We start from the raw sequence: 14,833 nt of genomic DNA, 5'->3' as shown, positions 1-14,833 counted from the left end.
AAGACAGCCTGGCTTCTCAGCTTGTACAGGCCTTATATTTCCAGCTTTGTCACAACGACATGAGCACAGAAAAGGTTCTGCTCTTTTGATAATTTTAACTACCAAAATTGCCACTACCATTTTGGCAATTTTTCACCTAATTTCTCCAGAGAAAAAAAAAAAAGTGGACAATCAACCTATTCTTATCTTTGTTTCATACCAATGGGTGACAGCCAGCAGAACCCTTGCCTATCAGGATGCATTTACATGGCCCCTCTGACATAGTCACAACAAAACAGATAATAATTTAGTTGAATTGAATATGAACCAGAAAAATGAGAAAGGGAGAGTAGGAAAAGAAACCCAACAAAACACAATCAAACCCCAAACAAACACACAAGGCTTTAAAAGTCTGTGGCTGAAAAAGTGATCCAAAAGGCCAATATGTTTTCCTTAACTAATCCTAAAAATTTATTCAGGAAATTCAGTTTCAAGTTCTAAGATGAGGAATTTGCAACAAATATGTTTAAGCTACAGGCTTTTTCATTCTTATAACATATCCTTAAGGAATAAGTAAAAGCAATTCGGTTTGTTACTCTTATGTTGATTCTTTTCATATGGGCTATAAATACATTTTAAAGGTGAAATTTATACACAGTAAATTTCATTACCCATGCAGCCTACAATTTGTGCTAGTAGGGCTGCCGTGCTGCATTTTTGACAGGAGGATTTTTAACAGGTCAAAATCCAAACTGAACACAAACGAGAGGAGCAGCCTGAGCAAAAACAGAAGGCAATTCAATGACAACTGCAAAGTAGGGCTTTTAGGTAGCAATAAGCACTGCATTTTTATTTTTTTTTTTTCCTAACAGAAACAAGGTCTGGGTTTTACTGATAACCCAACACGTAGATGAGTCAGCAGTGATCTGATGTTGTGGGGAAAAAAAAACATCCTCTTTAAAGACGCATAAAAGTGACTGGTGAAGTAAAACATATGACAGTCTGTTTAATGCATGGAAATACAACAGCTGACAAAGGATTTTCAATCTGCTGTAGGAAAAGGAAATGCATTTGCTTAATTTCCAAATGTTCAGACATGAGAGGGAACATACCTCAAATATGGCTGGTTCCTTTTTAAGTATCAGTGTGGCTTCAGTGCACTCTGACCAGCACTGTACCTCAGTGTGGGTGTTCTACCGGGAACAAACCCATGGGGGATAATCATCAACTGATCACAGCTTAACCAGTAAAGACAGGACAAGATCTTTTGTTCCTGCAACATTTTCTACCCATCAGCAGTGGAAGAAGAGTCATACACTATGATACACAAATGCTTTGGCCAGATTTTCCACTGAGGTGAATTCATGCCAGTAAAGGAGTCACATACTGTCTTCAAATGCCCAAGAATGAAAATGTTTTAGAAACTTAGGGACTTAGAACAAAATAATGTGGCAGTACTGGTCTATGGAACACTGCGTCCTGTTCTGAGCACGACTTTTAATAAGATAAAATGTTCAGAGGAGAACATTAGGAATCATCATCAGTATGTAAACCAAGATCTAGGTAGAAAGATGGCAAGAACAGATCTTAGCCAAGGAAGAGCAGAGACATGATAATAGATTTTGGACATACAGGAGATTGATCAACTTTTGTAGCAAAGGAAGTCCTTCACTTAGGAATCAAGATCATAAACTTAAACTGAAGCAGTATAGAAATTAGGCAATAGAAAAACTATATAACTAAAATTATGTACTGTATACTATATAACTAAAATTATAGCTAGGTCTGCCTGGGGGAAATCTTTGTTGAAGATTTAAGGAACAAGGTAATTCTAAGTATTTTAGTGATGTTTTTGTTGCCATTTCCTGAGAGGGGTGAGTCAGGGACTTTATTATTTCTTACATCCCTGTTCTCTGGAGGTGACTGTGTGGATATGGAAATGCCAGCTTGCTCTCTCCATTCATGGCTGGCTACGAGCAAGACCATTTCAGTTCAGGAGCCAAACCAACATAGCTTCAACTGTGCCCACGTCAGCCAGCTGAGCTTTGCTCAGATCCTGCTCACCTCGCTGTGCAGCAAGAGCAGCTGGATCCACATAGCAAGGCTGAAGCAAACAAGCTGAGCAGCACGGTGCTTCATTTGTTCCTTCAGCACAAAGACGGCCAGCCCCACACTGCTACTGGAACAGTGGCAGCGCCTGTGGCAGCCAGGTCCAGCACAGCCAAGCAGCGCCAAGCGGGGCTCGGGCCAGGGCGCTGCAGATGCACGCCGAACATCTGTGCTACTGAAAACACCTTGTTCTCATATCAGATTGCAAACGAAGGTGTAACAAATTTCCCTACGTTGCTATGACAAGCTGGCAGTGTAAATTCCAGGACTTGCAGTCTGTGATGTGAGAGAAATCAGTGAGGCGTGGCTTGATTCAAAAAGAGAAGGGCAAACTTGAAAGGTGAATAAACATGCCTATATATCACGCTGCATATGATAACATGTCATATCTAATTAGAAAATCCTGAACTGTTTTCAAGTGCCTTACGTTTGTTTTCTTTTTGAAGAATTTGCTTAGCACTACCTCTGTAAAGTTCCCACTCCTCCTTGTTAGCATCACCTTTTCCAGGTTTAACATACTACAGTGATGGAAAGGCGCAGGCTAAATATCAACTATTTATTGGAAAATCCCCCTTGACAGAAGGCTTTTGAAGTGTTTTTTAAAAATATTTTCAGAACTGTGCAAGGACTATTATCTATGACAAATCTTAACATGCATATATGTCTGTGGTCAACTACAATAAATCCAGCTTTAAAAGACTCTGACAAGTATAAATATTCTTGCACTACAGATACAAAACTTACATGCCAGTAACTGAGAAACATAAACATAAGTTCTGTTCCTGTCTGAAAGATATATCAAGCACGTAATTTAGCCAAAAATACCTGAGGAATTAGGGAGAGAACCAAATGACAGGGTGATTCCATTCTTTCTTCAGGAGAAGAGGTGGCTTGGCTTCCCCTTTTTTCAATGTTGGAGGCAGGATAACGGGAAATGCAAAAAAAATGGATTAAGTCTGGGCAGCTGAACTGATGGCCCCTGGAAAGAGACGTAAGACTCCAAAGCACAGCCTGTTGGGCCAGCGTCCAGGAAAGTCTGGATGACATTTGAGTGGCTACAGGCTTAAAAGTGATTCTGGGACAACCTAAAATACTCCGATTGTGGTGTTGGTTTATTTTTGCTTTGCTTTTCAATTTTGATTTGCATGGTGCAAAAAAGGTCAGAGAGGCATTCTTAAGAACAGGAGGAAAATGCTACAGAGAACCTTTATTACTGGGGGGACATGCTTTTCCTGTAGTGAGATGGGAGACTGCAGAAGGAACCTGCAACTGGGTCAAGTTAACAAACGATAAACTTCAGAAATCTTCCCTGCTCCAAACATATTACAACAATGTCATAAGAAAGTTCACCAATACAGATGTGCAAACTGAAGCCTGGACACGTAGCGCTGTCTGCCTGTGGCCAAAAGGCAATTCAAGAGAAGATTTAGACAGGGACAGATGTGGAAATCCTTATAGCATCCTCTAACCACTATCTCACTTCTCTGCTAGCTCCGCTAAATAATCTTGCCATTGTTCTTCTTGAAAACATCTTATCTGTCAAAACTCTAATTTGTTTCATTTGTTACTTCTTTCTTCAGCACAGTAAAGCCCAAGGAATTTCATTCAGGACATCTTACATAAGGGAGGAACAGTCATGTAGTTTAACAAAGGCACTTTTAATCACCTCCTCAGAGATGTTCATTTACCTCCACTGAGGTAAGTCTATATAGGATCCTAACTGTGGTGTATTCATTTCTATCTAAGATACCTGAAGAAGGGCATGTGCAATGGCTTGATAACTCCCTATGGAATAAACCTTTACAAAAAAGCTGACTTTCTGGTGCCAGCCATAGCATTCTCAACAATCACCATTTTACTTACACCAAGCTTTGACTTATGAATATGAAAATTCATGTCTGGCATGAAAATCTAGCATTCGAAAACATTCTAAATGCTTTTCTTTTCTATTCCTATGTTCCGTATATATTTAAATCAATGATTCTAATGCAGAAAATTGCCCTTTATCGGCAATTACCATCAACCTAACTGTATTCAGTGTTAGGTACAAAAAAAAAAAAATCCGTTCTCACACAAGCACCCCTATCATCATGTCTGTGCTAATCTAATAATATACATATCTTTAAACACACATTCATCACAAAAGAAACACAAACCACAAAGCAGCTTTCTCCTAACTAGAAGGCCAGGAAAGGGTTTGTTCACCAATTGTCCTTGTATGTGTGATGGGTGCCATCACCTCACAGACGGGGCTTCCCAACACAGGAACCTGGGCAAAGGACTCAAGCTCACAAAGTAACGCCCATTTCCTTCATGAATGGTTAATGCCTCTTCATGCTGTATCCACTTCTGACCCTAAACATAGATGATCAATAGTTTTCTAAGAACTCAAAATGCCAGAATAAAAACCAACAACTACAACATGAAATCATTTCAACTGGAAATGCTTACTACAATTTTTTTTTCCTGTAAGTTGTCTCAGGCTTGGACATTAAGGAAAACAAAATAACCCACAAACTTAATTTTGCCTTAGGAATGTTGACTCACCATGGCTATTGGTAGTGAAACATGTTTTCACTACTGAAGTGAGAAGATGTGACTCAGTTACACAGAGGGAAACTTGTTGAATAAACACAGTGTCATCCTCTTATGACAGCTTTCCAGAGTCAAAAAGCACTATAAAGACTTGCATAGAAAAGCTACACCTCTAAAAGAAAACTTCTAAATCAACTCATTGTCAGAGATCAGGACTGGTTAACAAATGCAGTGTAGGAGACAACAGTTAGCACAAATGCAGAGTATTAAACTTCAAGGTCACTTGAAGGTCACACTTAGTAGCAGAAGGCAGAGTATCAAAAGGATGCTAAAAAAGCCACTTGGCTCCTGCTGACAATGCTGATAAGAGCCTCCGAGTTCATACAGAAGCCATTAACACACTACTTGTGCTACATTTTCCAGGCTGAAAACAGCCAATGTTTTGTATGGCAGAAATATAATGCACTGTACAAAAAGATTGGAACCCAAAATCAACAGAAACATCTCTTCTGAAAGCATCTATGAAAACATTTGACCCCTCCAAGAGCCTGCTGTTGCTGGACTCCATCTGCCACCAACTCAGACCTGGCAAAGGTTTACAAGGAGCAGGTAAAGAAGTGCCAAAATTTCAAGTTGCTACAAACAAAACAGAAGCCAGTAACAACGGAAACGCAACACATAAACCTTGCAATTGTCTGAGATGGAAAAACTTACTAAATGTTGAAATCAACAGAAAACTTTCAGACTCCGAGAGATGCTACGTGAGGTTTCGCTGTGGGAAACACATTACTGCCAAGGGTTGTAAAAAATAATCTGTGACGCAGTAAAAACTCAAGAAGGCTATAATAGTGCCAAACAGTATTACCTAAACTCTTAATCTTTATATAAGACTGCATCATGCACAGAATATACCCCTAGTATGAGCAAGATGGCCGAGTATTCCTGAGCTCATCACAGAGCCTTACTCTTTTTCACCTTAAAAGACTATACATTCTACAATGTAAAAGGGCTACAACTACTTACTTGCAAAATTAAGACCCAACAAAGCATTTCCTTCCTTCTAGCTTCATATATGGGCTCAAATTCTCATTTTCCTATTAAAATGAATTCCATACTGTAAAAGCAGCAACAATCTGATTAAGAAGAAAGACAACAGAAATAAATCTCACAAATTGTAAAGCAGCTTCAAGGAAGTATGCAGCTGACACATGTAAGCCTCTGTATGCTTAGTAATGTATATACTTCCTGCGTGGGTCTGGTGAAAGTACGGGGAACAGTCGAGACTTTCAGAAATAATGCTAAATTTAGTGCTGTTGTATCCTCACCAGTATGCTGTGGTCTTGGAAAAACAAGATTTATTAGGACCATGATAGTGCTGACTCCGAAGAGAGCGCGCTCATGCTGGTTAAGAAGGCCACAGACCAAACACTTAAACACTCCAAATACTTTAATTTTTTTTTACCAGGAGCAATTCTACAGGGGGAGAAGCAACACTGATGCGATTTGCTCCCTTCCCCTGCTCCAAAAATATTTGTTGTGGCAAATTAGCACCATAAAATGCTTTTAGGCTATAAGGGATTTATGGAGGTCTTTTGGTCCAACCAAATTTTAGTATGAAACAAGTATTTTAAATTATTAGAAGCAATATGTTTGAATCTTTTCAACATTTGAATGTTTGACAATCTCCACTGTCTCCATTTCAGTTTCTCACTGTCCATCACAAAGATTGCCCACACACCACCACACTGTGCAACAAATACTAGAGGAAGGTAAACTGACAGTACTAAATAATCATATAATAAAGTATCTTTGTCATGTGGATCTCTGCACAAAATGATAACCTGAACATTCAGCGTCTGCCAAAGAAGCTGAAAACTGTCTGCTGATGTTTGTGACTTTAAGCAAGGTTTGGGACATCTTCCTTTGTACTGCTTTCAATATCTTTTGTAGCTTCCAAATACTAGAATAAACACTTCTATACTTATGGTTGTAAGCATTAATAACCAAAAACATTTCTATTACTCCACGTAGACCTTTTAAAGCAGGCATTGAACTGCTTTTTCCAAGAACACGTGGTGTGGGAATGCACTTTTGGTGCCTAAAGTGACAACCGCGATTAACCCTGTGCACTTTCTCACATTCCTCCTGCTCCACATGTGAGGACCCCACAGGCCACACTTGCTGGTGCCATCAGTACAGAGCAACCTTCATTCTCCATTCCTTTGACACCTGTGCCCAAGGTGTGAGATACAGCTGATCTGCGGCTCACAAGCAACCATCTCAAATTCTACACGTCAAGACAGTGAGACAGATGTCAAGGTACAGAGGTCTTACTGAATCAGGCATTTAAGCATATAAACAAACAAGCAAAGGTACAGATCTGTCAGATCTACAGATCTGTATTTATATCTAACCGTGTTACTTAACTTACTGCAGTTTGTATACACTGGACAATGAGAAAGGCAAATCTGTTGCCGCTATCTAGTTAATCCACATCAGATAATGCTATGTTTGCTTTATATTCATATAGGCAGTGGACCAAAAGTATTAAACAATATGATTAAAAAAACATATAAGAAATATTTCCTGAAAGCAACGCAAGAAAAATTTATTACAACCTAAACTAAACTCTGCTTCATGTTATTTTTTTTTTTTAATCCTTATTGTTCATATGTAGTTTCCTTTCCTGCTCTTTCCTCAAACATTCCTTTTTTAGCACATCAGCACATTACTAATTACAATGATATGAACAGGCTTTGAGTTTAACTTCCAGTTGAAGGCTATGGGGCATTTCACTGGATACAATTTTCTGCAGAAAGAACACAGGAGAGCATTGAAGGAGAACAAAACAAGAAAAAGAAGTCCTAATGTTTAATTATTTATTTGCTCTGTATGCTACATATACATGGACAATGTCATCCTAAGTGCAAGACATATAACAAGAACATGGAAAAAGACACCTCAACATGTTTGGCAGCAGTCCCACAAACTGTCAAGAAAGAAGCAGAAATAAATGATTACATACCACAAGAGTTATAAAGGCCTAGGGGGAAAAAATCCTGAAAATTTTCAGAGAAAAATCAGAATATGGAAAAAAAGAATTTCTGGAAGAAAACTGAACTTTCACTCACACAGCCTACTTTACCTCAGAATAAAAACAAAAATAATTTGTAGTGTATTGTTTTTAAAATATTTTATCATCACTCCCCTTCAGAACACTTTCTGTACTTAATATCTAATTCAAATGAGCCAGAGAAGAGTATGAGCTGGAAGAGAAGCCATCTAGTTCAACTTTTTCCTCAAGACAAATTCAACTACACTATGTCATTCCTGACATATTTGTCTTGTCTATTCTTAATGACTGCCAACAAAGAAACTCAGCAATTTCCCAAAGCAAGCTGTTCAGGGTTTCACAGTCATTACCATTTGAAAGTTTTCCCTACTACCTAACAAGAAGTCTTTTCTTACAGAGGAAAGCCCTTTAGTTGTAGTACCATTCACACTCACTGATCCCCTTCCGCCCACGATCCCCTTCCACCTTGCCATAAAGCCTTGATCTTAAATCAGCGAAGACTTATCTTGTCCCTTCTGATCTTTCCTCTAAAGTTATCTTTTTGAGATACCTGCTCACTCTCACAGTGACTCTATTCAATTTCGCAGTGCTCTGGGACAGCAATGCTCTGGTTTGGACACAAGTGCTCCAGCAACAGCGCAGAAGGGGTGCTTCACATATCCATCACGCTTCCCTCTTACACAAACCGGTATGATGCTTACCTTTTTTGTGACAGCACAATATTGCTGACTTTATATTCAATGTATGATTTGCTATCTTTCCAGCTACTTTTCTAAAGAACTGCTGTTTAAGCAGTTGTTCACCATTCTCTGCTTTTGAAGTTATTACTCTTCCTCCAACATGTTCTTCCATTTGTCACTACTGAATTTAACTCTGCTTTTTCAGATTATTTTTCTAATTTGTCAAGATGATTTTCAGTATTACTGCAGCCTCTTAAATCTTGGTATATCCTTCTTTGCCGCACATTTAATTTTACTTTCCAAGTTCTTAGTGAAAACAATGGCCAAAATTACACTCGATACACCAATGACTGCCAAATCTCTTCACATCAGAGCAGACACAGTACAAGGCCATCTCTTGACACATTGGACAGACATTTTGCAATCCTTCATACTTCATTAATTACAAATATAATGGAGTTTTATTCACAGTATTTCTTCCTATAGAACAACAAATTTTTTCTGAATGTGCTGATCACCCGTAGAAACCACCTGGGTCTCTGTGCTTGTCTCTTGTGCCATGGCGGGCCTGCACATCACTCACGTGCTTCCAAGTTCACTTCTTGCAAGGTGGTCTGAGAATATCTGACCTGGTGGCCTTCCTCTGCTTGATAGCTCACCAATACCCAGCTGGTTCAGGGCTCACACAGGGCACTGAAGAGTACAGATCTCAGGTCTTTGAGACCCTCCATCTCAGGACACAGAAGATAACTTCTCAGTTACAGATGGTTGTTCTGAATCCTGCTCAGAGCAACCAAACAGCTGAGATCGCTCCTATGAGCCCAGGAGGCAGGAGAAGGTGTATCAAGAGTCTGAACCCTCGAACTAGAATATTTCTGTTTGCTTGCAAGTCAGCTGCACTGCTTTCAATTAAAAATATTTTAAACTTTCTTCTATTCTACTTGTCAAAATAACTCTTAGTTTGCTGAGATATCGTCATTTTTAATGGTGAACAACATACAGCTACACATCCAGTCATGCCTGGATGAGCATGCATACTAACAAGTAATACATATATGTGTATTATTTACACAGTTAACAAACTCATATAAAATTATTACAGCCTACTTCTGTCTCCTCTGGATGAGCAAGTTATCTGTATTTCATTTTCTCCCAGGGGAAAAGGGATTTATTTCCCCAGATCTTCAACATTTCTCAACATCTTCCATCTCCACATTCCATCCATCATGCACAGCTTATTCCTGAGATTACTGTGGGGCTTCCATGATTCATAAGTACTCATCGTAAAAGGGAGTTCAGATTCTTTAGTGATCTGTAACCCTGGCTGTGTATCAGTTTCTACAAACACAGATCCCCATACTCCTGTGTATATCAGAAGCCTTCCTGTGGCCCAAAAGGAGTCCAGAGCACGTAACAGACCGAGCCTTTGATCCCTTAGAAAACCAGGGACATAGAACTGGAGTTAGTTACCTGCTGCGTTTGTAATGCAAAAAAAAAAAAAAAAAAAAAAAGAATGACATATTTTGACTAGATTTCTTCTATTCTAATCCATCTTGTTTCTCAAATTCCTTTCCTAAATGAAGTACAGTCTAGTGAATACAACTACACTGCATATTATAGAGCTGGGTCAGATAAACATCTGTTGAGGTAGCTAAGCTTACAGCCTTTTTGTCTCACCAGTTAAAAGAAATACTTCTCCTTTTGGTTATAATCTTTCAAAACTTTTTTAAAAGCTCTGGGAAAATGTCTATACTACCTATGCTTTAGTAATCTTTCTTTTAAAAAGGCGATGACTGTTTGTGATAATGTAAGAAATTACGTAAATAAGCAATACTACATCTAACCATACCATAGCAGATTAACAACGTACCTTCCATCTCACCTCAGACAACTCTTACACACAGGTAAACAAGAAACTTCACACATAATCTTAAGATTTTCATTGTATGTTATATAACCCTGTAGTGTTCAATAAATCAAGACCATCTTAAACTCTACTGGCAAAAGTAGCTTACAGGAATAAGAAGTCATCAAGGCCATTAAGCACACAGATACAACAGCTAACTCAAGGAGTACTTCACCACATGCCAGCCTGTGGTGTCACCTGGGCACAGTCTGAGCACCCTTGTGTGTTTTTGCACCGTTTTCCTACCACCTGATTATAACCTGGCTACAATCCTTACTTTTTATGATCTTCTATGTAAATTCCAATAAAATAATGTGTTTAGAAACGTACTTATTTTTCCTTATTGAGCCATGTCTATTACTTTTAAGAAAGAGGCTAAAATGAATAGTGTGTCATGCAACAGAACTGGTGTGGAACAACTTAAATTCTAACTTGTCTACAGTCTTTCTACAATTTATCAGCTGTTCAATACTTCTTGAGCATATGCAGCCCGTTGCCCTGCTAAAACCAGCACACAACAATAGCAGGAAGTCTTCAGAGAGCACTGGCTATCAAATTCTCAAGCCAGCTGCAGGAGCCCAGGCAGGAACTATAGCAGTTCCAGGATAGCTCAGCGAGGAGCAAACTCTCGGCCAGGTCACTGGTGCAGCTGCAGAGCAAGGGCTGCGCTGCTTCCCAAGAGTCGCCTCACTCCCCTCCCTGCTGTGGCCCCAGCACAGCCTGCCGGGACAGCACATCACACGTGGCAGCCAGCCCACTGGCTCACACATTTCTTCCCTACTTCCAGCACTCAGCTCAGCTGCAGCCCCCTCCCTGCACCTTTAAATACAGAATGAAATAAAAGCTGTAGAACCTTGCCTCACTCTTAGCCTACGGGAATTTGACAGGTAACAGTCATGGAGAGCAAGAATTTAAAGGAGGCCAAAGAGTCAAGCTCTGGACATGAGAAAGTAAAACAGAGGCAATGGTGAAAAAGACAGACTTACCAGCTGCAGTGCTGTGGATAACATGAAAAGAAAAAAAAAAAGGGATTAACCTCAGCTCTTTAACCTTCTTCCCCACAGTCATTCACTAGCATGGGAGAGCTACCAAAAAAGGGTCCCTTTACTAGTGTAAGCCTAAGAGAGATTGCCTGGAGACGTACAAAGAATTTGGAGCATTCAAAGTCTTTTTGCCTGAAGTCTAGCTTCCATTTGGCAATTTAAGCCAGGGCTTCCTAATGACTCTGGTTTACACAAGTTCTTCTGTTTTCCACAGATCAATCAGTTACCATTTGGAACGTGCTATGCACAGTATGTGCATTGGGAAGCACAGAGCATCCAGGTGGGCCTTCAGTGAACAAACGGGCTTGAACTAACACATGCTGGAATTCAAGAAATAACAGCACTTCTCCTGGATTAAATGCGTCTGAGTCCTGGCATTTTAATTAAGGCACCTCTGCATTCAGAGTAGTTATCACCAGCATTTATCTTCAGGCTGCATCCCTCTGGATCTGTCTTGTAAATAGTTTACCCAAACCTATTAATCTGTCACCATTTCCTCCCTTACTTCTCAGTCATGCAGTCTTCTCTCTCTGCTGCTTTTACCCCCAAAGTAGAACAACATCAAAAAAAAAAAAAAAAAAAAAATTCTACAGGTTTCAGAACAGCAGGCTGAGAAAATAAAGATGAAGTATAAGCAAATTTACTTTTTCCTATAGAAGGTTCCAAAACCAAAGTAGGCAGATTGTCAGAATTATTTCCGCCTGACAAGCTGATGAACAAAGTGGATTCCTTACAACATGCCTACTGATTGTTACCATGTATTTACACAGTAAACACTCTGCAATGGAGGATCAACATAATTCAAGTGAGGTATTGCTACTCCTTCCTTTATTTTTATTCTACTTAGCGTAAAGGCAACCCCTGCAGCCTCCAAGAGCCAACACAGTACCCCAGCTCCCCCAGAATCCACTTCTCCCATTCCTCTGACCGCTGACTGAGTCATTTTGCAGCATAACGTTCCCTTTGTAAAGCACTGGTTCCCAAACCACGGTCCTCAGAAAGCTGGCTGGCTACATGCTGCTGGCACTGGTCCTCACTTCCAACTGCTGCATGGCTTTAAAGACAACCAGGATGCATTATACGCTTTCCCAGTACTAATTACCCATGTTAGATACTACTTTAGTTGCTGCAGGGCAACCGTGTTCTTGTGAACGAGTAGATGTTTCAAAACAACTCTAGGGTTGTCCACATGGGGGGGGAATTTGAGCGGCACAGGAAAAACCATGGGAAGCCTTGCTCTAGATATTGTGTCTGTCCTCTGTGCAAATCTCACTCATCCAGCAAGTCTGGAACTAGAGCAAGACCAGGAATTATCTCCAGTTTTACCATATGGAGATGAAGACACCAGGCCAGTTGCTTGTTTTATTTAAACATGTGTTTCTTTTACCAGCAGTATTAACATTGCTTTGTTCCTGTTTATATTTAAAGAAATGAGAAAATAAACTAAGTAACTTTTTTCCTCTCATTCCATTTTTGTTCTTTTAAGACTTCCCTGTTCCTGTCAGAGTGAGTTAAGCTAAACAGAAACAAGGCATTCTTGTTCCAGAGTAAATGTGTCCACATTTGGAGTTCTTTGGGAACTATTCCTACAGCTCAAATTCCTGTTGCTGTCAGCCCCTCTCCTTAAATCTTAGTAGCTTTCTCATGTAAAAAGCCCTGAGGTTGGATTGTTTGCTTAATGGAACATGGTAACACACAAACTACCAAAGGCAGCAAGTTACACAATACCCATCCGCTGCTCTTACCACTGCCCCTATTTCAGGGGCTTCAGAGAAAACTTTCCAAACGTTTGCAAAGAGGTGGCTGCATTATGATAAGAGGGATTCCATGGCCCTGAGGATCCTAAGAGTTCTGAGCCCTTGCATTCATCCACACGTGAGGCATTGTGGAACCATCCCATACATTCAGTGCAACCCCCAGAGGGAACCTGCGTTAAGGTGAAGCTCAGTGTGACCAACAAGTAAACGTTCAGCTGCAGTCTGTGCGAGGACACCTCACACCTACACTTCCCTATCACGCAGCCCTCCTCAAAGTCATGACAAAATCTAACAGCAAATCCTTAGCTGATCGCTTTGGAGTACCAGCAACATTACTTGACAACTAGCACACATGTTAGCAATGCAGTAAATGTACATGTATCACAACACTCTACTAGGGCAGCTCACAGTGCTGAATTCTTACTGGCTCTCAGAGCGCAAGTTTTATCTCACTACTTCAAACATATAAGAAAGTCCACTTCACTCAAGGTTTTTAAGCGAATCGGAAAGCCACTCTTCTGCCTACAGGGTAAGGCAGAGGCATACCTGACAGGGTTCCACCCAAGAGACCCAGGTTCTTTTCAAGAGGAATGGCATTTAAGCCTGTGAGTTGAAGGACGAAGCAGTAAACTTACTTTCCAGTGATAAACTGGCTTCTGGATGGTGTGCACATAGGCTGAACATAATAGTTCTCCAGTTTAACCCCTTCAGCAGCTAGCTTGTCCAGAGTGGGCGTCCTGATCTCCGAGCCGTGGTACCCTACATCTCTGAAGCCCTGATCGTCAGCCAGGATGAAGATGATGTGCGGCTGCGAGCTGGGGGTGCCGACCCCCGGCTCTTCTCCCAGCGCTGCCGGCGCCTCTCCGGGGCCGCGTCCGAGGCTGTCCCAGGACAGGTAGCCGTAGGTGAGGAGGCTGAGCACCGAGAGGCCGGCCAGCACCCCCACCGCCAGCATTTTCCCCTTGCGGAGCCGCTGAGGCCAGCTACACCCACCGCGGGCCATTCACCTTGGCTGGAGCGAGAGCGAGACGGAGGAGAAAAATAATAACAAAAAGAAAAACACACAAAAAAAAGCCACCCGAGACCAAACCCAGCAGCCTGCGAGGCGGGGGCAGCAGCCATCAGGGGCCCCGCCGGGCGGGGAAGCGGAGAGAAGCCGCGCTCATCGCGGCCACCACCAACTTCGACAACTCCAGCCGCTGCCGCGGGAAAGGCGCCTTGGGCCGCCCTGCCCGGCGCCGGTACCGGTGCCGGCCGGGTGGGCAGGGCCGCGCCGGGGGTCACAGCACCCTCGGCCCGCCTCCGGCCCCGCGCCGGGGCGCCGCTGCCGACCCGTCCCGGGGCCGGTGCCCATGGCGGGGAGAGTCGGGGCGCCCCGGCGCAGCGCCGCCGCCAGCGGGCCGGGCCCCGCCGCCTCCCCCGCGCCCCTCCGCGCACAACCGGCCTCGAGGCGCCCTCCGCCCGCCCCCTCCGGCGCTGCCGAGCCGCTCCCTCCCCTGCCTCCCTCCCCTGCCCGCCTCTCCCCTCCCCGCCGCAAGGCTCCGCCGCGGGCAGGGGGACCCCGGCCCCGCGCCCCCGCCCCCCGGTCCCTCCCAAGCTCCTCGCGGCAACTTGCGGCTCTCTCGTTTCCCGCCCCTCCGGCCTCTCCGCACCTCACCTCCTGTCCGTGCCCCCCGCCCCAAGGGCCCCGGGGTGCTGGGCAGTCCCCAGCCGGCCCCAGCCGAGCGGTACGAAGCGCCCGGGGCAGCTCC

General features: G+C 42.5%; 1 protein-coding gene across 1 annotated transcript in view; it reads right to left on the bottom strand.

Moving 5' to 3' along the window:
- Positions 1-14,085, bottom strand: part of ARSJ (arylsulfatase family member J) — a gene marked incomplete at both ends in the record, with an annotated part of 37,716 nt that extends 23,631 nt beyond the window's left edge. Inside the window, one exon of the mRNA XM_079534969.1 lies at positions 13,718-14,085. Coding sequence (XP_079391095.1) covers positions 13,718-14,085 — 368 coding nt within the window. The remainder of the gene's footprint in view (positions 1-13,717) is intronic.
- Positions 14,086-14,833: the final 748 nt, after the last annotated feature.

Source organism: Tetrao urogallus, assembly GCF_951394365.1.
Source record: "Tetrao urogallus genome assembly, chromosome: 4".
Classification (NCBI taxonomy): Eukaryota; Metazoa; Chordata; class Aves; order Galliformes; family Phasianidae; genus Tetrao; species Tetrao urogallus.
Note: the sequence above shows the minus strand (reverse complement) of the source record. Positions and strands in the feature narration are given on the sequence as shown.